This window comes from Sparus aurata, chromosome 22 (genome assembly GCF_900880675.1).
Source record: "Sparus aurata chromosome 22, fSpaAur1.1, whole genome shotgun sequence".
Taxonomy (NCBI): Eukaryota; Metazoa; Chordata; class Actinopteri; order Spariformes; family Sparidae; genus Sparus; species Sparus aurata.
The window spans coordinates 12,791,715-12,813,765 of NC_044208.1; the positions used below are offsets into that span (position 1 = coordinate 12,791,715).

Below are 22,051 nucleotides of genomic sequence, written 5' to 3' on the forward strand. Positions count from 1 at the left end.
AATAAAGAAAAAAGAAATGCATCGTCGTTACAAACCATATATAAACCCTTCAGACATTCCCTCATAGGTGGTACCTCATTGTAAAGACTCTAACTGTGGGGCTCTGGATATGAAGTGTTATAAAACGTGCCTATTTTGACTGGCATAAATAAAAGGAATGGCATTGTAAAAAAAATAAAAATAATATTAGTAATAATAATAATAACAATAATAATAATAATAATAACAATAATAATAATAATAAAAATGTGTGACTTGTCTTTAAGTTACTTATTTCAAATATACACAGCGACTCCTTTAGTATTTACACATATGTACAGAGTATTCATTTCTGTTTTGATCAAATACCTTGAATGGCGTTGCTGTGAAATTGAACTCTTTAAATGTACACTTATATCCCTTTGAGATTTGAGAACGAGGAGGTCAAACTGGGCAGCGCGACTTGGAGCCTCGACGCGGGGCTCGTAGAAAGGCACTTGCTACCAACTCAAATACTGCAAAAAATCCTCAAACAGAGCTTTCAGCCAAGACAACTGAGAGACAGGAGAAAAAAAATGGAAGGCCACATAGTAGGCACTGGGGTTTCTGTCCCCTCTCCCCCCCCTCCAGGCCAAGTGTTTTGGTAAGGCTGGCGCATATGACGGCCGCAGGTGGATTGGTGGGCAAAGCAGGAAAGAGACAAAGCAAAGGGATGGTTTCCTCTGTTACTGTGGCTGCAACAGTCCATTTCCCTCAAAACTCTTCCTTTACTGTCCCTTAAGTGTGTGTGTGTGTGTATGTGTCTGCCAACACCCCCCCCCCCCCCCCCCCCCCCCCCCCCCACCTGCAGACACTTAACAGGAGCCCGCTGACAATTCAACAAAATCATAATCTTCTGTAAACGAAAACATCTTTATACAGGTGGTTTTTTTTTTTTTTTTTTTTGATGATTCATCGTTTCTTTAATGGTACAAATCCATAAACAAAAAATGCAGAGAGCTTCTTTTGCCTCCTGGTAACATTTCAGCTCCTTTTTGTACATAATTAAAAAGAAAATAAGTGAACAGAAGCAAAAAAGGATGTTCACTGTGCTCGAGCCTCCTGAATCAAAAAGAATTTCAGGTGACAGTGACGAAAACATGAAATCAAAGCAAAGAACGGCTTTTTAAAACACAAAGCCTTTTTTTCTTCCCAAAAGTAGTCAGTCACTGCCTCGCAGCTTCTCTCGCTTCCATGGCGCAAGTCCTTTGTTTAAATTTCTTATACACAATGGTCTCTGAGGTCTTTCTGACCAGTCAAAGCGGCACTGACATTTTTCCAGCGGTTGTCTTTGGGGCTGTAGCCTGGGGTCCGGTGGGGTGCTTTGAGGGATGAACTGGAGCTGTGCAGGGTACAGATCAATCCCCCACTGGACTGCACTGCAGTCTTAGAGTATTTGCTAACGGGCTGCTTTCCCGCCTCTGCTCCACCACACTCATCCTCGAGCTCAAGCTCGCCTTCTGTCTCCTCCTCCTCCTCCTCCTCCTCCTCCTCCCCCTCACACGTCCGATAGGAGGGGCCCATGAGCTTCTTGCGCTCCTGCTCGGCCTCCCTGTTGCTTTCCTTCAGCTGCTGCTGCTGACGTCCCACGATGAGCCGAAGTGGCTGCAACTGGTTGTTCACGTTGTCGTCAGCGGCTGATCTGATGTTCCTCTCACGCTCTTTTCTCCGTTTGCGCGTCCACCAGACGCACACGATGATGCAGAAGAGGCAGAGCAGGCAGAAGACCGCACACAGTACAGGCACCAGGTAATCTGTGGACATCAAGATGATGAAAATCAGTGGAAGCATGAACAGTCACTAATAAGGAATTGAACGGGGGCGATAACACACTCTTGTGGGACACCCATGTAAATTATTACTCACCCACTGAGGGGGGCATGACCTGTGTTTCCACTTTGACCTCAATGACTGCCAGCATGACGGTGCTGTTGTGCCGCTTGGACAAGGTGCCCACTATGGCGCTGGCTGCCTGCTGGATCAGACTGTGGTCTGGAAGATCCTCTGGCTGGAAAGACTGAGAAACCAGAGCACCGGGAAGAAATTAGATATAATGGCTAGCAAAAAGCATCAACACAACATCTTAAGCACTTTTAATCTATTCACACTTCATGTGTTATAAAGCTGCCATAAGAGTTTATGCTTAGGCCATGTTGTTATAGTCTTAATGGCATGAAACAACAACTAAAAACTAACAAACAGTCAAACACTTTAGGTAGAAAAGGTTGTTAAGGGTTAGACTGAGAAGTTTATCTGTGAAATACACTGATTCACTTTTCCTGCCAAGAGATCGAGACCACATTTTGTACGATTGAGCTGGGACCTCCAAGCTCTTGTCTTAGCTTAGCAACACTGTTTGTTTATATTTGGCAGACCCTGCCACCGTTTTAGCTTCAAAGTGAAACAGTATGAAACGGTGTTGTCCTTCAAGGTCAGTTTGTTTATTCAGTCATAAAATTGAGTCAGTGAAGATCTGAAGGTCTGATTAACTTCCTTCTCTAAAACTACATAATGCCCCTTTAATCTAAAAGGTTGTGTAAGCATTTGAAGGGTTGACTGTCCTTTGGCCAGACGGCAGCAGAAGTTGTTTGGGTCCCAACCAAGTAAAACTGCCAGCCACAGTGCATGAAGAGCTAATGACCTCAGACACTGTTGTGCTTTTCAGCAAACTTTCAATAACACAACCCGATTCCGAAAAAAGGTTTAACACTGTGGTTCTTCTCACTTTGAGTTGCAGGCATCAGATCCATTCACTTTTAGGAATCTGGGTTGTAATTCAAGCCCAGAAAAGGATCATGTTCAAATTCAAATTCAAGCTAATTTTGATCATTCACTTACTATAGCCACCTCTACAGCATCCTGATTTGAATGAGAGAGGTCACACAGCAGGAGAAGAGCGTGGTCTTTCGCCAAGCTTCGGGTGTCAGGAAGATACCTCAGCTCATAGCAGATGTTCTCCACTGTTGTTCCCTGCATATTCACACACATACGCACACTGATGAGCAACAAAACAAAACCCAGAGTGTGCTCAGGACTGCACGACTGCAACGAGACAAGTTCTGAGTGAAGAGATGACTCACTGGTGGCACTTTGTCTCTGCTGAAAACAAGTGTTATGCGGCCACAGCTGTTGTCCAAATGCCCGCTGTTCGGCTGGCACTTGGTGGTTGCTTGTGGAGATGAGGGTCCAGCCACGGAACAAACCCCCCACTCATTGCAAGGGGGAGAGAAGCAGGTGAGATAGCTGTGCTCCACACACTCTCGTCCTGCTGGGCAGGCCTGCTGCTTCTGGTCCTGGCCTGATAACTGGAGCCGGCAGGGGCGACGACCACACAACACCTGGTGTCACAGGGTCAAAATGTTCATCCACCCTGCATGTTGCCTTTCTATGAAAACCAGCATGCGTTCATGCATTCATTTATTTGCTGTCACTGCTTTAAGAAGTGTTACCTTTGTACACTCCACTTTGCCATTGATGCAATGGCAGCTGTTACACTCTTCCTCCCAGCGGCTGCTGTGGGGAAACTGCAGCCCGGCGTAGTGGCAACTCTTCCCAATACCTACAACTAAAGACAGACAGAAACCAAGAGGAACGTTCAACTTCTGTAGCAGGACGTCGACAATTACAATTCTCGATTTGCAAGAATCCAAACTTTGGCTCCACACTCCACAAGATCAGTGAATCAATGAGTTAACTAGAATTTCAACAGAGGTGTATTTACACTCTTGGCATCGGACTCCTGTTCTACCGATCGGACAGATGCAGCGGAAACCGTTGATCTCGTCCACACAGGTGGCACCGTAGGCACAGGGTGAAGACTGGCACTCGTTTATATCTGTGAAAGGACAAAAGAGCATGAAATGTTGATAGGACACCAGACCCTGGATCCTGACATTTTTTACTTCATGACCTTTGATAGACAAGTACCCCAATGACATCAATTAATTTGGAAAGATGCAGTATGGGGAGCTTTGGTTAATTGGAAAGATGAAAAATGGCGAGACATCTTCCAGACAATGTCTGCAAGACACTTATGTGCTATCTGGGTAAACACCAGAGAGTGGCACAGCCAAATTTGTCCTGTTTCTTTGAAAAATCTTGGACGGCTGAACTCTGTATCCTCTTCATGACAACTAACTCTGGGTGCATGGTCTTTTCTTAACTGACGGTAAATTATTGTTAATTTACCTTCTTTTTTTCCCATTTCTTAAGTTCTCATTCTCATTTGTGTTCACTGTATGTTTTTATGTGTAAATAAGTTGATATGTGATTCTAAAACCGTAGAACGTACCGCAGTGCCAGTCAGCAAACCACTGCAGCCGGCTAGCAACCTGCTAACATGACAACTGCAGACATGCTGGCACTATTCAGTCACAGTAGACTCTGTGTGCCACCAACAACATAACACGAGCTGATCTCCAGATTGTGGCTTGAGAAATAAAAACTCTTTAGATTTATATACAAACACCAACGTTTTTGCATGGCAGTAATGTTTTTGCCTTGTATGACCAACTCTGCCAGTCATCCCTTGACAGTCAGGTCAAAAAACGTTCAGTTAAGGCGAAATAAATCTAGGATTAAGCCCCAGAGCTGTACAGTTCAAATCCCCACATTTAACTTCATAAATGAGCCAAGTCTCCACGTGTTTAACTGCCAACCTATCAGCTATTTGAGCAACACACATCAGTTGTGTCTTCCCACCAGAATCACTGGGAATGTCGGCCATTGTCACCCAGATCCCGCATGAACAAGGCCTGGATGAGGATTCTCAAATTCAAGCCTGACAGAAAAGGTGAATGCTATCCGGCCGAGACAAAGGAGCAGAGAAGAAGAATTTCAGGGTCACTGGGTAATTTGTCTTCCGTGTGTGTTTGTGTGACTCTGAGAGTATGGAGGAGGGACGACCTCTGACCCCCAAGGCGTTAAAGGATCGAGAGCAAGGGAGAGGGCGGCGTCCCGGTCTTACATTTAGGTGTCAATGTGTCCATCTCCTCCTTGTCCTCCCCTTTTTTTTTGTTTTTACTTAAAGATCTTTCCTCGCTCCATCCATCCATCCTCTTGATTATACTTCATTGTTACTGCTATGTTGTGTGATTAAGTACAACGCGGTCTCTTTACTCACTGATTCTGCAGTCTGGTCCGGCGAAACCGGGAGCGCACTCGCACCGAAACCAGTTGACTCCGTCCACGCAGATGCCGCCGTTGTAACTGAGAGAGGGGAAGAAATTTAAAAAAAAAAAAACATTACGAGCCACATCCTTTCCAGCTGCAACAAAGCACATCGTTTGTGTGTGTGTGTGTGTGTGTGTGTGTGTGTGTGTGTGTGTGTGTGTGTGTGTGTATGTGGCGACAGTAGAGGGGGGTCACAAGCCTCAATTCAACTCATCAATACAAGCCTCCACCTTTCAGATGCTAATTGCCGTGTCCAGTCCCTCCCCTCCCCTCCTCTCATCATGCCTCCTCAAAGCCGGGCTCCCCCCCAGGTCGCACGGGAAGAATGGACACGTATGCCCTCACCCCCCGCCTCTACACCCCCCACCTGCATTCACCATGGGGAAGGTGGGAGTCTTGTTCCCCCCCCCCCCCCCAAGAAAAAACCTCTCTCTCCACCTTCTATTCAATATCCAAGCCCCCCCTCCTCCCCATACTCTGAGAGATGCCCCCTTTGAGGCTTGATTTAAGGACGACTTCCACTGCTTTTAGCGGCCCTTCACCCTTCTAGCCTGCGAGGCCTGTGTGAAGTGCAGAGATGAGGGAGGCAGGCGAACGGGGATAAAAAAGTTTGGTTACGCCGCAGGAGTGTGGCGTGAGGGAGGAAACAGGACATACCATGGATGAGGGTTGCAGTCGTTGATATCTGTGGAGGAGAGCGGCAAAAAGGGAGACATTTAGTGTTTTTACACACACAAAAAAAAGACTCCTTTATAGTTCTTTTATTTTAATCTATTGTGTGTAGTTCAGACCCCAACAAACATTTTTCGATAGTTTATTCAGTGATGCAAAAATGATCATTCCCATCAGTCAGAAACAATTTATAAAAAGTAAAAAATCTTGGCCATATTGCGCAGCCCTTCTTATATATCACTTGTAATATTGCATCACAGAGACGTCCCATAACTGTGTGGACTTAAAGCGATAGTTCTGGTCTTCTGATGCCGGGTTGTATGAGCTACTTATCCCCAGTCAGTGTATTACCTGCAGCAGACGACCTTCAGCTCTCCCGCTGTGTGGAGAAGCAGCACGCAAACCGCACCAGCAGCAAGACGTATTTAAGCCACCTAAAATAAGCCGTCCAAACAGCCTTTTCCTTCTGCGCTACATTCCGCTTGTGTGTGGGAATACGGACGTTGTAAGGTTGGGGCAATGCGGTCCCAAAGGAAAAGGCTGTTTGACGGCAACGAAAAAAGCCCTACGCCTATGTTCACAACATTGCATAAACTGAAATGGAAACATATTTTTAAGGTGGCTAAAATACGTCTAGCCGTCGGTCCCTTTTAGCAGTACAGTGCCCTGCTTCCTGCTGGCACCACATGCTGCCTCTCCGCACAGGGAGAGAGCCCTGATAGTCATCTACTGCAGATAAACGCACCGACGTGGGTCAAGTACCTTAAACAACCCCACATCAGAAGACCCGAACTGTCCCTTTAAATGCCACTGTCAAATTACTTGGGATACTTTTAAAGCTTCTAGCTGTGCAGGTCAGGTAATAGAATTTAGTAAAATAATCTAATCCACAGTTATAAAAATAATCATTCCGCGTGGGTCATAACATACTGAAGAAGTAAGATTTAGGTTAAAGAACTCAAAGCCAAGGGAATGTGGGCATTTAAAAAAATTAAGTACGAACCAGCTGAGAGCATGGTGACAGTTACATGCAAAGCTACATAGATTAACGTACTTTGGCCGCAGGTTGGGCCTTCCCAGCCCTCTTTGCAGATGCAAGTGAAGGTGTCTCCTCCTCCTACACAGGTTCCGCCGTTGGAACATGGACTGGAGGCGCATGTGCTGTTCTTGGCTGTGGGAAGAGAAAGTGTTAGTCAGACATCACAGAAATGGTGTCAACATCTACACAGAGCATCCTCGCGCAGGAAATCAATGATGACACAGTTTTTGCAGGACAGCACAACACTATAACGCTGCCATTTTCTCAACGTTATCCAACCTGATTTTTAAGGTATTTACATTTCACCTGAGGATCTTTAAATCTGTCTAAATCGGTAAAACGATTCAAAACAAACTGACCCCTCTCCCCTACAAGAAATGATTGAGAATAAAATCTGAGGCATTTTACATTCTGCAAACCCGAGTAAATCTGTAAGCTACACCATCAGTCACTCGCTTCCTCGAAACCTCAACAGACTCCATCCTGAGGTCTCACCTAGGTTGCATGTGTTTCCTCCCCAGCCAGGTGGGCAGGCGCAGCGGAAGGCATCCCCGTGGTCGAGGCAGGTGCCTCCATTGCTGCAGGTGGTTGCGTCACACTGGCGCTCGCCTGGCCGGGATTACAAAGAACAGACACCGTGGTCACACACACACACACACCATCTCCAGGCGACTATTCATAGCATCGGTAGGACAGGATCGTTCCTACGCTCAGTGCAGACATCGTGTAAACATATTTCAGTTGTCAAAACATACAAAGATGTGTAGCGTGGTGGAGTCAGGGGCCACGGCCGGCCCTGAACATAAACACACACATTAGCACACAGTCGACATGACTCACGGGAATGGCAGGTCTTGCCCTTCCACTTGTCGGCACACTCGCAGTAGAAGTCGTTCACCAGGTCGACGCAGCGCCCGCCGTTCTTGCACGGGTTGTGTCTGCACTCATTGACATCTGAGGAAGATTTACATGATTGGAACTTTCCCAAACCCATCTTTGGATTTATTTTACAGCTCTGCCACTGGCAGGAGATTTTGTTTAAAATGCTGCACAGACTGACTGAGAAGATGAATAACTGCATTTTGTTTGAGGCAAGGAACTCACTGAGATCGCACAGTCGACCTTCCCAGCCCTCAGGACAGAAGCACTGAAAGGAGTTCACTCCATCGATGCAGGTCCCTCCATTTCCACAGGGATTCTCGAGGCAGTCGTTGATATCTGGAAAAAGTCAGGTAAGATTGACAACATACTTTCAGCAGGACTCAAAAGATGTTTTTTTCCTTTTTTTAATAAAGGCTTTTTGGTCTTTCTTCATTTTATCCCAGCCTATGTAGCATTTATAAGTAGTTTATAAGTACTTGTTTATGTTTATAAATGGTCTATTATACACTATTATGCAGTTGTAAGCAAATCTCAGTCCATTTTAAGTGTATTGGCTAACATTATATATCATTAGATGTGATTTCATGATGTGTATATGTACTTTTTCGACATTTGAAATGGTTTGTCACATGTGATAAACCATTTAATGTGTTATAAACCATCAATCCATAAACAGTCCTTGATAATGATTGGCTGAGCTGCATTTTAAGCCATTGTAAAACGTTCTATATACAACCACACATGACTTTATTCCATCAGTATTAGTGAATGGAAGAAAAATACAAGGAGGCTGACATGCTGAAATTAATGACAGAAATTTAAGAGCTTCAAAAGTCAATAAGCTGTGAGTGCTCCAAGTTGTGATTAACAACGCCGCATTGCTGTTCTGACATAACTTTTATCAGATTGGTGGGCTAAAATGTTGAGAAATAAAAATTACATTTTTTATTTGTAGTTGTGATAGGATCAAAAGGTAAAAATCCAAAGTCTCCACGTACTCTCATGACAGTAGATGCCACTGAAACCCGGATCACACACGCAGGTGAAGTTGCCGGCTGGCTGGCTGATGCAGCGTCCTCGCGGGCCGCAGACGTTGGAGGAGATGTGCTGCACTCCCGCAGAGTGGTTGGTTGCTATGGCAACTGTGCAGCTGTCAATGACTGCAAGATTTAAAAAAAAAAGAAAGGTTTCAAATTCATTACTTTTCTTTAAATGAACAGTTTGTTTAATATCGTTTTATGATTGCAGTCGACTTCAGTCACCTTGACACGGGGTGGTTTGGCAGTCGTCCCTGAGCCGTTCACACGTCTTCCCCACGTAGCCTTCGGGACAGGCGCAGTAGAAGTCCTGGTCCATGCTGTGGCACTTGGCCTCATTCTCACACGGGTTTGGATCACAAGCATCTGAGGGCGACCAGCTGGAGACCTGAGGGGAGAGAAACATTGTATTTACATTACAAACACTATATACAGATCAAATTGAAGAACAAACAAATCAAGGTGTTAATATTAAAAGTGGATGAAATGGCTGTGGGTTTATCATGATGTTATAGAACATTAGTATGTAAACATCTCTCAGTTGATTATTTTGATTTGATGGCCTGCAACTTTATTGTTTGGATCAGTTTCACTCTCGTTCTCAGCACTGGTGTCACTTCTAGCAGCGGACAGCCACTGCATAAACATTTAGCCATTCCACATGATGGAGTTTAACTGCCTAAGAGACAGCTTTTCTTCGGGGGTTGGTGGAGACCAAAACAGAACTGAAACGATGGGAAACATATCAGGGTTCTCTGATATTCTTGGGCATTGAATTCAATGACCTTTCAACAGTAGCGTGCACAGACTTTTTGAAGAGCAGGGGCGAAAATACAGCGCGTTCTCGCCACTGAAAAGGGCACTTTAGCACACGTTTTGGCTCCCAAGAGGGCACTTAAGCGTGCATTTTGGCTCCCAAGAGGGCAGTTTATCATGTTTTAACCAGCCAAGGGGGCAGTTTAGTGTGTTTTGCCAGCCAAGAGGGCACTTTAGCATACGTTTTGGCTCCCAAGAGGCCACTTTAGCGTGCGTTTTGGCTCCCAAGAGGGCACTTTAGCGTGCGTTTTGGCTCCCAAGAGGGCACTTTAGCGCACGTTTTGGCTCCCAAGAGGGCACTTTAGCGTGCATTTTTCAATAATTGGGCCACGAGGGGGGGCGACCGCCCCCTCTGCCCCCCCCCCCCCGTGCACATCACTGCCTTTCAATGACTTTCCAGGCCCATTTCCCTAACAATCATGGGCCCAACACTGTACACTCTGAGACAGGCATTGAGGCTAATAGTTCAACAAAAGGCATTTTCTATAATGACTACGCTTTAAAGAAGCACACAGACATCAGTTAAAAAGAGGGAGAGGCTTGAATGGCAGAAAACGGTGACATTCACACATGTAGACAGCAGAAAATAGTCCATTCACTGATGTCATGAACTTTCATTTCTATTTTTGCACAAAATATATTAATTGGAGCAGTTTCAGTGACCCATGTGTTGCAGAAATAATGGATGGATGGATGTGTGCAACTTGTGTTTACAGCCTGATGCACTGCCCAAAAAAATTGCCAAATAATCTACGTATGCAGCTTTTTTTTAAAATATATTATTTATCCGAAATGAGTCGTTGACAAACTTACATGCTGACAACCAGCAACAACACACTCCTTCACAAGTGTTGACTCACAACCACAACCCTCTCCTGCCAACGAGCAGCTCCACTGGGTCAGACGGAGCGATGGTGACTTGCCAAAAGGCTCTTGGACAGCGGTTGTGGGAGGTGAGACGGTTCCATGGTAATCAATCAATCTGAGCCGATCTTTGGCCGCACGCCTGCTTCTGTAGCTCACAGACAGTCACACTGACTCAGTTCACCAAACGTCATCGCCTCGCTAAAATGATTAGTCAAACAAGGGAAGCCAAATGAGCGATAGATAAAGCAGATCTAAAGTCTGCGTAGGTGAGCGGCTTAGCTCAGCTCAAGCCACCGCCGCTGTTCGGAGCAAATCGAAAGTAAGTGGACGAGCGAGGCAAAGCCTCAGAAATGTTCCCTAAGCTCATCAAGGGAATCCACGCTTTTGGTTTTACATCTCTGCCACGCTTAATCTTGCAAGATTATTCTGAGACAGAAGCCTGGCAGGAGAAGGAGAGAGTGCGCGTGCGAGAGAAAGTGAGCGGTGAAGAGACAGAGAGCCCATTATGAGAGCGAGCGTTGACTCTGGTCCAACATCATGCAGAGCGGCCGTGGATATAATGAAGATAAATCATCTGTCGTACCACCGTGACACAGAAACAACCCGACTGAAGGCCGAGGCGCCATTTTTTTTTACCGTTTCCACACGCTGCAACACGCAGGTTAGAGTGAAAATCTCTCCGTCTATGTAAACAGACGCCTACTGTGCGTAAACTCCGAGATGCACCCCTTCGCCATTTAAGGCGCTGAACATGAGAGTTTATTTAACTCCAAGTGTCGGGGCCAGATACATTTTTCTCCTCCTCTCTATTTGCATGTGTGTGGTCAGGGGCTTGTGTCTAAGGGCAAGAGTGGCCATAAATCTCCTGCACATTAATGTAACTGTTTGCGCTGTTCGAGGCAGTCGGGGGACGTTTTTCATTGTAGCAGACAGGCGGAGAATTTATTTAAACCACAAGGCGACATCATGATTTACTCGTGGTCAACCATAAAAACTACATCCTGCAATGAAACTGAAATGAAATTTTAAGACTTTTGATGATTGTTTTCATCATTCAAAAAGGGTTCTACTCGTCTGCAGGAGATTGAAAACAAAACACGCATTCTACTGAACATTTCAACAACAAAAAATATATTGGAGCTTCTTTCGTGTGCTAGTCCTCGCATTCTGATCATGATGTCCGTTAAGTAGCTGCTCTGGAGCTTTAAACTCAAAGATCACCGAGGACAGGCCCCTCTTTTGCAATGATGTCAATAAAAATACATGAAAATAAGACCGTACATTAAAAACAAGTATATGAATACAAAGTCCATAACAGACACAAAAACAATCCAACTAAAAAACAGGTAAGAAGAGATCACAAAATGATCTCAAAGTGTTGCTTTATGCTGCTACAGAATGAGTCCAGAGTTCTCATTGAATTGTATCATTCCCAACAACTTTGTGAAAACTTGACACCTCTGGAAGATCATGGGAAGTAACCGAAAGCTTGCAGTGAGGTTATTTTCTCCTCCCTTTAAAACATAATGTTCTCCAGTAAGGATAAAAATAGACGTAACATTTGGGAATTAGTCAACCATCACTTTCAGGTTACATGTCTATGACGTTTCATTTTCGGGAGGTGGAGGGGAAGGGGGTGGAGTTGCAAAGCCAGTGACCCAGTCCGAGACTGCGTTTCAACATTTGTAAGCGTGACTCCGCCTCAGGAAAACTTCCAGCTCAGTTTGTACCCGAAGAAAGCAGATATCTTTTTAGAAGAGGTTGGACCGTCTCCAGCCACGTTTGTGGCCATCCAAACAGGTATTCCAAGCCAAAATATATTTTCTTTCCTAACTCTGACCAGACCATAAGCACACAGTTGCCACAACATAAAATAAAAAACTGAACCTAAAAGGAACTTGAAGTTATTCTGGCATTGGACTGGATATCTTTCTGAAAATAACACATTTCAACCTGCTGGCGGCGACAAGAATGACTTGTGTATTCACCAAAATCTTGAGGATACATCATCTGGGGATAATGAATGTCTGCACCAAATTTCATGACAATTGCGACAGTTCTTGGCATATTTCATACCAGTAAAATACAAGTTGCGCGTTTGGGGTGTCTACTCCCCGAAGAGATTATAAGTGTGGCACAAAATTTGTAAACTGGCATTGCATGATCAAGACCAGCGTGTCATCTACTAAGAGAGAAAATGTGGCTCATTTCCACCGGGATTCAAGTTGTCCTTAATACTTCTGAAGTCACAGTTCAGATGAGGAAGGAGCAAAAAAACACCATTACACAACCAAATCTTCACGGACTGGGGAGGAGACACTAATCAGAGAAATATGAAGCTGGCGGCGTTGTAGTTTTGGCACCGCAGGGCAGGAATGTACACCGTGCCATAGCGGGCATCAGAGCTCAGTAGTATGCAGGCAGAAATCCAGCGTCACCTCATTCAGAGAGGCTCGTATTTATAGTAGAGATGCTAAAACAGGATTGGCTCCTGACCAGCAATGTCCTCCATTCAGGGCCCGAGAGACTCGGGGAAGTGTCGGTTTCCTCACTGCTAACCTACATTAGCTTCAAACACACACTTGAAATATAAAAGGCTGCAGCAGGGACACCGATATGTAATGTCTACCCCAAATTAAGTAATAAATTACAACAGGACTCCAACCTGGGCTTGGGTTAATGGGCTTGTAACATAAGACCCAACTTTTAGGCAGATCATAGCAATAATTTGGCCGACGGCAATGGACAGTTGGCTCGGATCGTCGCTGTAACGACATCTGCAGCTCTGCGAGTTGCTTTGTGTATATCGCCCAATTTCAAGGCTGCCAAGGTCATGTTCTTTTCACCCCGCCGTCATCCTGGCATGCAGGAGTTTCGACAACATTTTCTTTAGATTGTTAGATTTTACTGGCACGTTTCTGCCATGGAAACTGTGGTCTAGTTCAGGCAGCCAGCCCAATCTCGTTCCTGGCAGATCTAGATTGTATCCAGGTTGATTTTAGGATGCAGCAACATAAACACGCGAGACAAGATGTTCCAGAATCTGATCTTAGCCACATTTTGAAGGTCGTGCGAAAAGCGATCCAAATCTGATGCTCACAGATGCATCTCAGTCCAGAAAGTGTATCAAAGTGTCAATTCAGAGAGACAGAGGTGGATCTGAACGACTGGGCAACCCATACAGATGTTGTTATGTCTGGACGCTTCAATCTGATCCCATCCCTCGCAAATAACAGTGTGAAAGATCTGATTTAATCTGATTCGTCTGCTGTCTGAACAAAGTCTTGCATAGTTCAGACACCGACATGGAAACATAGCGGCAGGGTACATCTCATCTCAACAGTCTACAAGTGGTCAGCTCAGCTTACTTTGAACATCAACAAAGGTGACAAAAAGTCCAGTTAACAGGCACCATCCACAGTGGAAAAAGAAAGAAATCGAGTAGAGTCTGGTCAAGTCAAGCTGAACTGTACCCTGAAGTGGAAAAAAAACGCCTTAAAGGTAAACATGTCACTATACGTTTAAGTTCTGTATAAATGCAGCCTATCAACAGCCACTGAATCCGCAATAATCCAGCGCTGTGAGATGTGGAACATGACACTCACCTCACACAGCTGTCCGGCAAACTCTGGTGGGCACTGACACACGAATCCGTCCAACACTGCGTGACACTGGCCGCCGTTCTGACATGGTCTGCTATCGCACTTATTCCTCTGGATCTCACAGTGAACGCCCACGAAACCTGGAGGACACAGGCAGTGGTGACCCCCCGGGCCCTCCTACAGAAAACACAAAAAGGGGAAATGATGAGAGCGAGCAAAATCTTTATTTTGGTCAAAGTGTGTGCAGCGGTGCAAAGTGCAAAAGAGCTGGGTGAAGCAAGTACCTTGCATGTTGCTCCATTCCGGCACTGACCATGGCAGCCGCTGTTGCCTGGAGAGGAAGAAGAGTTGATTATCAAGAATAACGTTTAATTGTTTCCACATAGGAGTTCATTATGGGGTCATCTTTCAGGTGCAAGTTACACATTGGGATGTGCACAGATTAGGGCAAAGTTTTGGAAAAGAAACTAGTGGAGCCAAGAGAGTGCCAGATAAACCTTTGATAGATTGTGACTGGGCATGCATCGGATCCGGAGAGAGGCACTGGGCATGCAAGTTCAGTCATGATGGCAAAGCTGCCAGCTGAGTTTTGCCAAGAGGAGAAAGAAACGGGTTACCACATGTGGGAAAAGTGAGTGAAGAGAAACTACACCTAAGCTGTGAGTCCCAGAAGTGAGAGGTTTTAACATGGCCAGAGGGAGAAGGACGCCAGTGGAATGACAGAGATGTAGATGTGACTTTTTTTTTTTTTTAAAAAAAAGGGAAGAAATACTGACTGATGTCACAGTTCTGTCCGGACCATCCCCGAAAACAGTCGCAGTGATATCCGCCAATCAAATTTTTGCAAGAGCGAGCGTTCACACAGGGCTTCCGTGCGCACTCATTTTTATCTGTGAAGGCAGGATGTAGAAGAAGACCGAGTCCATCAATTGAAACAAACCAAGGGGAGGACACACAGAGGAAGAACAGACACCAGAAACTGAACCTTTGAAGCCGCCGCTAACGCCAAAAATGACAGAACCGGCCCAATGTCTACTGCAGAATTAAAAGGTTGCAGCCATGTTTGAGCACACACTGGAGCCAGAGAAGTTTTTTTTAAATAATACTTTTGTCAGAAAATCAATGAACTTTTAAAGGTTTTTGGGAAATGTAGGTTCCAGTGTTACTTGATCTTTTGTAGGGAGTAGAAGTCAGAGCACCTCAGCATCTGTATAGTCAATTTTAAAGCCCTGAAACTTTATTAGATCGCTGTATTACTGTAAGTGTTTGTCAAATAGAGAATGGTTCAATCTAGCGCCATTACTCATTTTAAATCATGCTCAGGCATTAGGAAGTCAGATAATAAGGACTTCATTATAAACAATGCTGTTGATTGGTTTGTGATTTTGAGGACGCATCGAATCTATAAAATGCCCATTACATTCATCGCATGATTCTCAGGGCCGACAGTGACGTCTTCCAGGTCCAAAACAGAAGACTGAGACTGAATTTACAAAAGCAGCAAGGAGGCACAATAATGTATTATTCATTAACTGATGCCAAAAACCGATAACCAATATTGATACGATAACCCAAGAGTTCACATTTTAGTACAACAGTTTGACAACTGTATGACAGTTTAAGATGCAGTGATCTTCTTCTGCTCTTACATTGGATTGTTGTTGATTCTGTGCTTATCAAATCAATAAAAACTATTTGGCTTAGTAGTACTGGCTGTATGACTTGGCCGTATCCTCGATGTCGGTCGATCCTGAGAAAGCAAATTTAGGTAGCTAGAATGTTCAGCAGTTGTGACAAAAAAAAAAAAAAGGCTGGGTGTCCGGTGACCTGGGCCTTTACCCTCATTACCCTCCTCCCCAAGTAGTTACCGCTTTTGTCTGAACTGTTCGCACAATGAAGGCTCAAAAACCTGCTGTTGCCAGTTAGCAAATCTATCAACCAATTTTTGTTGTTGTACTGGCAGCAAATTTCACGCACACACCGTGTGGCATTTCCTGCTGTGTGACAGACTGAAAGAGAATTTCCTTCATGAGCCCGTATCACCGGGTCCCGTGTGGAAAACTCCAACCATGAAGTCTGAAAAATGTCACAGTAAAAAGCCTCTGAGAAACGACCGCTGACAGTTTTCATCTGTTCAACGCGGATGAAATGTCTGCTAACGGCACGGCTTCCACCGCAAACGTTCAGCACATCCAAACACATTAGAAGTGTTGCAACAAAGAAAAGAAAAAGCAGCGCTGCTCAAATATTCAAAGGGAAAAGGGTTGGGGGGGGGGGGGGGCAGTCTGCAGGGAGTCCTGCTGTGCTCTCTCTCACACAAACACACACACACACACACACACACCTGTCTTCTCTCTGTAACCCCAAACTACGCACACGCACATTCACACAATTGCCAGGTAAGACAGGAGGCCAATGGCTGCCTGTAAGCTGAGATATGAGCTGGTAAGATGACACTGAACTCTTGGGATCTCTTTCCTACCTTCACCCTCTCACACACACGCACACATTCTCACACACACACACACACACACATTCTCACACACACACACACACACACACACACACACACACACACACACCCCAACTTTGTTTACCGGTCGTAATCCATTTCCTGGCTTCATGCCGGTCACGTCCGCTTCTCGGGATGGCAGCGAGATAGAAAACGAATGCCACCGCCGGCGACAAACAAACAGCCGGATATAGACACACTCGTACGGTGGCTCATAAAGTCATCGAAGGAAAAAAGAGAAAAGAAAAAAGAGCCCTGCAGCTGCCAGCTCGTCCAGGATATTGACAGCTTGTACCCAGGCCACGGGGCTCAGGTTGCCGGTTGAAAAACACAGTTATCCTGAGCAGCGAGCAGTGCTGTGTGTGTGTCTCAGAGGTCGTTTTATTTGTTTTAGAAAATGGAACAAACAGGAAAGAAAACATACCTTCTGTTTGCCAAAAAATCCTGAGCACAGGATATCCTATTTTTTTTTTTTTTAAACAACCTCTGGTGAGAGGTGCACCAACAAAGTAAAAAAATGTGTGTGTGTGTAGGTGTACTTATTGAAAACCTACCTATCTGGCAGGTCTTTCCCTCCCACTGTGGAGGACACACACACTCGAAGCCGTCCTCCAGGTCGATGCATGTTCCACCCTGAGCACATGGACCGGAGGCACACTCGTCCAGATCTGAGGAAAACACACAGACACACACACACACACACACACACACACACACACACACACACACACACACACACTTTGACTCAGTCTCCTTTTCTTTCTAACCACATATGAAGGAAGTGTCGGACTTTATTTAGACTTTGAGAAGCAAACATTAATCTCCAAATGAAGATGAAGCTGAACATGAGTTGTGTGTGAATAAACGTAGCGCGGCGACTCACTGTTGGCACAGGTCGGACCCTCCCAGCCCGGAGGACACTGGCACTCAAAACCATCGGGAACCTCGTGGCATGTACCACCGTTGGCGCACGGACTGGACACACAGGCGTGCTCGGCTGATGGTGAACAGAGATGGGGGAATGCTCTTCAGTCATTTCCAGAGAATGATGCACGGCATCGCTTGTCAACGCTACATATACAGTGAAGCTAGTATGTTTTGAAGGCTGCAACATTAAGATGAGTGATGAATTAGCCAATCGATATAAAATGAATCACCAGCCATCCTGAAAACGTCAAACACTTGCTGGTTCCAGCTTAGAATTTAATTATCTTTTGTTTTTTCTTTGTCATTTAATACATCTTTTAATAATCTGCATTAATTGATTATAAAAGATAATAATTAGTTGCAGCTCTTACATGTGTTGATTGAATTCATTGCTTGCCGTCATTGTACGGATCCTGTACAAGTGTTAGCGAAGAGTTTTTTCCCCACCTATTACTGATTAATCCAAGCCAATTATACTGTAAATCAATTGATCAACTGATGATCAAAGTGTCAAGAAACTGTGAAACAATAACAGTCACAATTTCTCAAAGCTCAAAATGATGTCTCTTTTTTTTTTTATCCAACCAAAAGTCCAAAACCAAAAATAGAGTCTGTTCAAGATCATATCAGAAAAAGGAAAGCAGAATCATGAGCGCCGTGTCGAGTAACGCTCTCTCCCCTGCTGACTTTTCTTCAGCTTCTGCAGCTTCACAGTAATAACGAATTTGACAGAACAAGAGTTACTGTCAAGCGATACTGTGTACATGTCATGCGGCTTCTCTCTCACCTATGTGACAGGTCTTGCCCGAGTATCCCGGCGGGCAGGAGCAGTGGTACTCGTCGGGCTCGGTGTTCATGCAGGTTCCTCCGTTCAAACAAGGGTGGTGGCGACCGCAGTAGTTCAGATCTGGAGGCAGACACAGCGAGAAAATTAATTCAGTGCCGGACCAAAAATGTCCAAATTAGATCTGAGAAACGGCACAACATGAATTCAACAACCCCGCCTGAGTTACTCCGCAATAAGGACTCCAATCTCTATAAGCCCCTGCATCGCTTCATCATGATACTAAACATGCTGCAAATTAATTTGCATTTCAACGGGTTGGGAACAGTGACTCACTTGACTTGACTTTAAAGCTGCCATGAAGATCAAAAATAAAATGCTCAAGTGTTTTTATTTAAATCACATGTCTTGCTCTGTATCTCACCTATACCTTGGTATCAGGCCCAAAAACTGCAATAAAGTATTTTATAGGTATTTGTAACGGTATTTTACAGTTTGTAATTTCCTAGAAAACAATAAAAATTGTTGTAAAAATTGTATGATCAGGTAGAAGGATGCCTAGTGTGTCTGGGTCCCTGTTTTCACAGACCATCTACATACAGATAACCTTCATGGAGGTGACGAAATGTCTTGTGCGTGTAAAATATATCGGCAAAAATATCCTATAAATCTGTTAAGAAGGCAAAGAAGTATCCTCTTGTTGTTCAAGACAAAACAGACAAAGCAACACCATCTTTTTAAAGGGGACATCAGTGTTTCTTGGTCTGAGTAAGAAAGATGAGCTCCTGTGAATACATATCCAACACCGCCTGAGAGAACCTTCGATGTCAGTCACATCCCTGTCTTCAGACTTTGTGAACTGGATCGACCCTGTGAGACAGCTCATCGCCTGTTTCACCATTTTTCATCCTGTCGGTGCCGGACTTTCCCAGGAAGCTTGCAGGGATCTTCACTCAGTGTGGAGCACCAGCTGTCAGCTTTGACAGGAAGCACAGAGTGTTTTCTCAGCCCCTCTGCTGCTCTGCATTGTGATAGAGCTTTTACAGTATTTACAGAAACGCGGCCAAGTGGTTTAGTTGCGGCTCTCCTTCAGTCAAGAGACTTTTGTCTCGTACATTTCCATTTACAGAGCGAAGTAAACCCTATTTGATCCCTGCCCAGCATCCTCAGGCTGAAGGCCGGGTCAGCCTACAGGCTGGTAAATAAAAGAGCAGGGATCTGTCTCCACCGGGGATCTTAGGACCCATTCTCATCCCCCGAAGAGCCCTCAGTGACGAAGGGATGTGGGGGGATCGAGTGTCCCTGCTGCTGCTCAGATCTCACAGGCAGTAAAACTATCCAGCTGCTGCGCCTCAGTCAGAGAAGAGAGGATTCAGACCTTGTATAAAAAGGTGTGTTAGTTCTTGTAATACACGACCACACGGTTATGAAACGATGGAGCTCCAGTCCTCTCTGAGATAGCCTTTGGGTGACTGGACGCGATGAAATTATAAAACTGAATATGCCTGCACTGGACTTACATACCAGAGACCAGGTGTTTCAGAGTGTTACATGGTGATGTGATGCTTCCTCAGAAGTCGTTACTTTTGCATTTCTTGCTCTCTTGTTACTCATCAATCAAAGGAAATGTGTAGCTTGTGGCAACGTGCAGAATAAGAGCGGGGACTCTTGCCAGCCTCTTGAGTGAGAGGTGATGAAACAAACACAACAAATAAAACTTTTCCCTTTACCTTTATCGCACAGCAGACCACCCCAGTTCCTCTCGCAGTTGCACTGCCAGGGGTTGTTGCAGGTCCCGTGGACGCAGCCAGGAAAGAGCATGCATTCATCACAGAATTGGCCCTGCCAGCCGTAGCTACACCTGCGAAACACAGACGCCAAAAACACAACCATAAATCAACATGTTCTGAAGAATCCATGTCATCACCTGCTTCGTTTGTTTCTTTATCATTCCTCTTACACAATCACTCCCATGACCTCAGTATTATTAGTAATCAAGGATGCCGATAACAGATATTTGGAACGATATGCATTCGCAGCAGAAATGTAAATCTTCACGCCTTAAAGTCAGAATAACCAGAGCTCGACTGTAACCAATTATTGTACTGATGCTGTGTATTTACACTCCACTACGTCATGGGTTCTACTTTTTACCCAATTTCATTTAATTAATAACTGAAGTCACGAGTTAACTTTGCAAATTCACATTAGTCAGTGTCCACAGGCTTTTAATTGGGACATGCAACTGAAAAGCATTTTTGTAATTAATTCATTTCTGTGGCAATTGGACAAGAAAATAACAATGAAAAATGCTGATCATTGGATCTGGCTGAGGGGGAGTGTACTCTGGGGTCATTTCTTAGGCCTTCAAAAACATGACGAATCATTTTGTCATTAAGATCGATTGTTTTGTATGATCTACCAGTGGTAAACTTAGCGATTATATTGATTTTGTCATGCACCATTTCCTGCTTCTGTTGTGGATGTAGCCAAATTAAATTAAATCAAAGAAGGTTTTTTGTTTTTTTTTTAAAAACAACATAATTTCTGACTCTCTTACAATCCAGTTCTCTGAGAGCTGACAATCCTGTGTTTTTTTTGGGTCCAGTGAGAAGCTGCCACAGAAAGCCAAGTGCCTCAAATCCAATTTATCTTACGTACGATTATAAATAATAAGAAACAGCATTTGTGGGGAAGTCTGTGGGAGGAAGAACTTCTGGTGAAATCTATTAGGCCCTGGTTCAGCCTTCTGAGCTGCTGGAAGAGGAAGAAGGGATGAAGAGAGAGTCTGTTAGTGGCTGCAGCGAGCCCTTCGGATGCAACCTGCCCGACAGTGGAAACACACCTAATACTGTATCTGCTCTTGCATCAACCTATCCCACGGCCTCCAGCCAACTAATCTTAGTGGAGGGTGACATTCCAGGGCAGGAGGGTTAAGAATACTTCCAGCGGCTCCCGTCCTCGGGTTGGAGTCTGGGGCTGAGGGCTACGAGGGTGGCTACAGTCGACTGTGTGTGTGTGGTGTGTGTGGTGTGTGCGTGCAGATACAGCGTATGTGTGCACACGCCTGCAGCTTCATGACAGCGCCCGGCTATTCCGAGGCGGCGGTGTTGTCGAGCCAGCTGTCTTGTCAATTGACGGCTATTTTGAGGCTCCTGCAGACGGCACCGCTGTCTCTCTGAGAGACCTTCAGACATCTCTGCCATTCTGAGGCTGAGAGGGGAGGGGGTGAAGGGGCATCAGGGAATACTTGGCATGCTTCCTCCACTGTATATGATTAGCTTCAGAGGGTCTGACAGCAATGCAGCAACAACACTAACAGAACTTTGGCAGGGTGACTCGCTGACTGCTTTTTAAGCTCGAAGGCATCAAAAGAGGCGTCCCGTGGTTTAATTCTTGGCCATACCGATATCACGATCACTCTGAAAGCCCTCGCGGGTGTAGGCGTGATGCTGGAATGTCAGTGAAGTGAAACCTTCAGAGAGGTGGAAAATGTGTTACATTGCTTACCCAAGTGATTCTTAAGACACGGCAAGCCGACAAATGTGTCGGAACAAGCCTAATGTGTGCTGATAAAAGAGCCTCAATGCAGCAGCGTAACAACAGGCACGTACTAGCTTTTGTGTTTCTCAAAAGCCTGTGGCAAGCGGGGCAAAGCCCATAAAACTGGGAATGAAAGGAGATGGCGAGGGACTTTTTATGCCAGCTTTCTGTGACCTGAGG

General features: G+C 45.0%; 1 protein-coding gene across 2 annotated transcripts in view; it reads right to left on the minus strand.

Annotated features, from left to right (window-relative positions):
- Positions 1 to 877: 877 nt before the first annotated feature.
- Positions 878 to 22,051, minus strand: part of jag2b (jagged canonical Notch ligand 2b) — a 49,234-nt gene continuing 28,060 nt past the window's right edge. The window contains exons 6-26 of one of the 2 annotated variants that reach the window (XM_030406269.1): positions 20,059 to 20,189; positions 18,332 to 18,451; positions 17,501 to 17,614; positions 17,172 to 17,285; positions 14,882 to 14,995; positions 14,390 to 14,436; positions 14,109 to 14,282; positions 9,046 to 9,208; positions 8,782 to 8,943; positions 8,006 to 8,119; positions 7,742 to 7,855; positions 7,397 to 7,510; positions 6,917 to 7,033; positions 5,848 to 5,875; positions 5,141 to 5,226; positions 3,740 to 3,853; positions 3,468 to 3,583; positions 3,099 to 3,356; positions 2,857 to 2,988; positions 1,885 to 2,035; positions 878 to 1,772 (exon numbers count right to left, since the gene is read on the minus strand). In XM_030406269.1, the coding sequence (XP_030262129.1) occupies positions 1,240 to 1,772; positions 1,885 to 2,035; positions 2,857 to 2,988; positions 3,099 to 3,356; positions 3,468 to 3,583; positions 3,740 to 3,853; positions 5,141 to 5,226; positions 5,848 to 5,875; positions 6,917 to 7,033; positions 7,397 to 7,510; positions 7,742 to 7,855; positions 8,006 to 8,119; positions 8,782 to 8,943; positions 9,046 to 9,208; positions 14,109 to 14,282; positions 14,390 to 14,436; positions 14,882 to 14,995; positions 17,172 to 17,285; positions 17,501 to 17,614; positions 18,332 to 18,451; positions 20,059 to 20,189 (3,016 nt within the window). In that variant the 3' untranslated portion in view covers positions 878 to 1,239. The remainder of the gene's footprint in view (positions 1,773 to 1,884; positions 2,036 to 2,856; positions 2,989 to 3,098; positions 3,357 to 3,467; positions 3,584 to 3,739; positions 3,854 to 5,140; positions 5,227 to 5,847; positions 5,876 to 6,916; positions 7,034 to 7,396; positions 7,511 to 7,741; positions 7,856 to 8,005; positions 8,120 to 8,781; positions 8,944 to 9,045; positions 9,209 to 14,108; positions 14,283 to 14,389; positions 14,437 to 14,881; positions 14,996 to 17,171; positions 17,286 to 17,500; positions 17,615 to 18,331; positions 18,452 to 20,058; positions 20,190 to 22,051) is intronic. The other variant, XM_030406271.1, reaches the window with a different exon arrangement.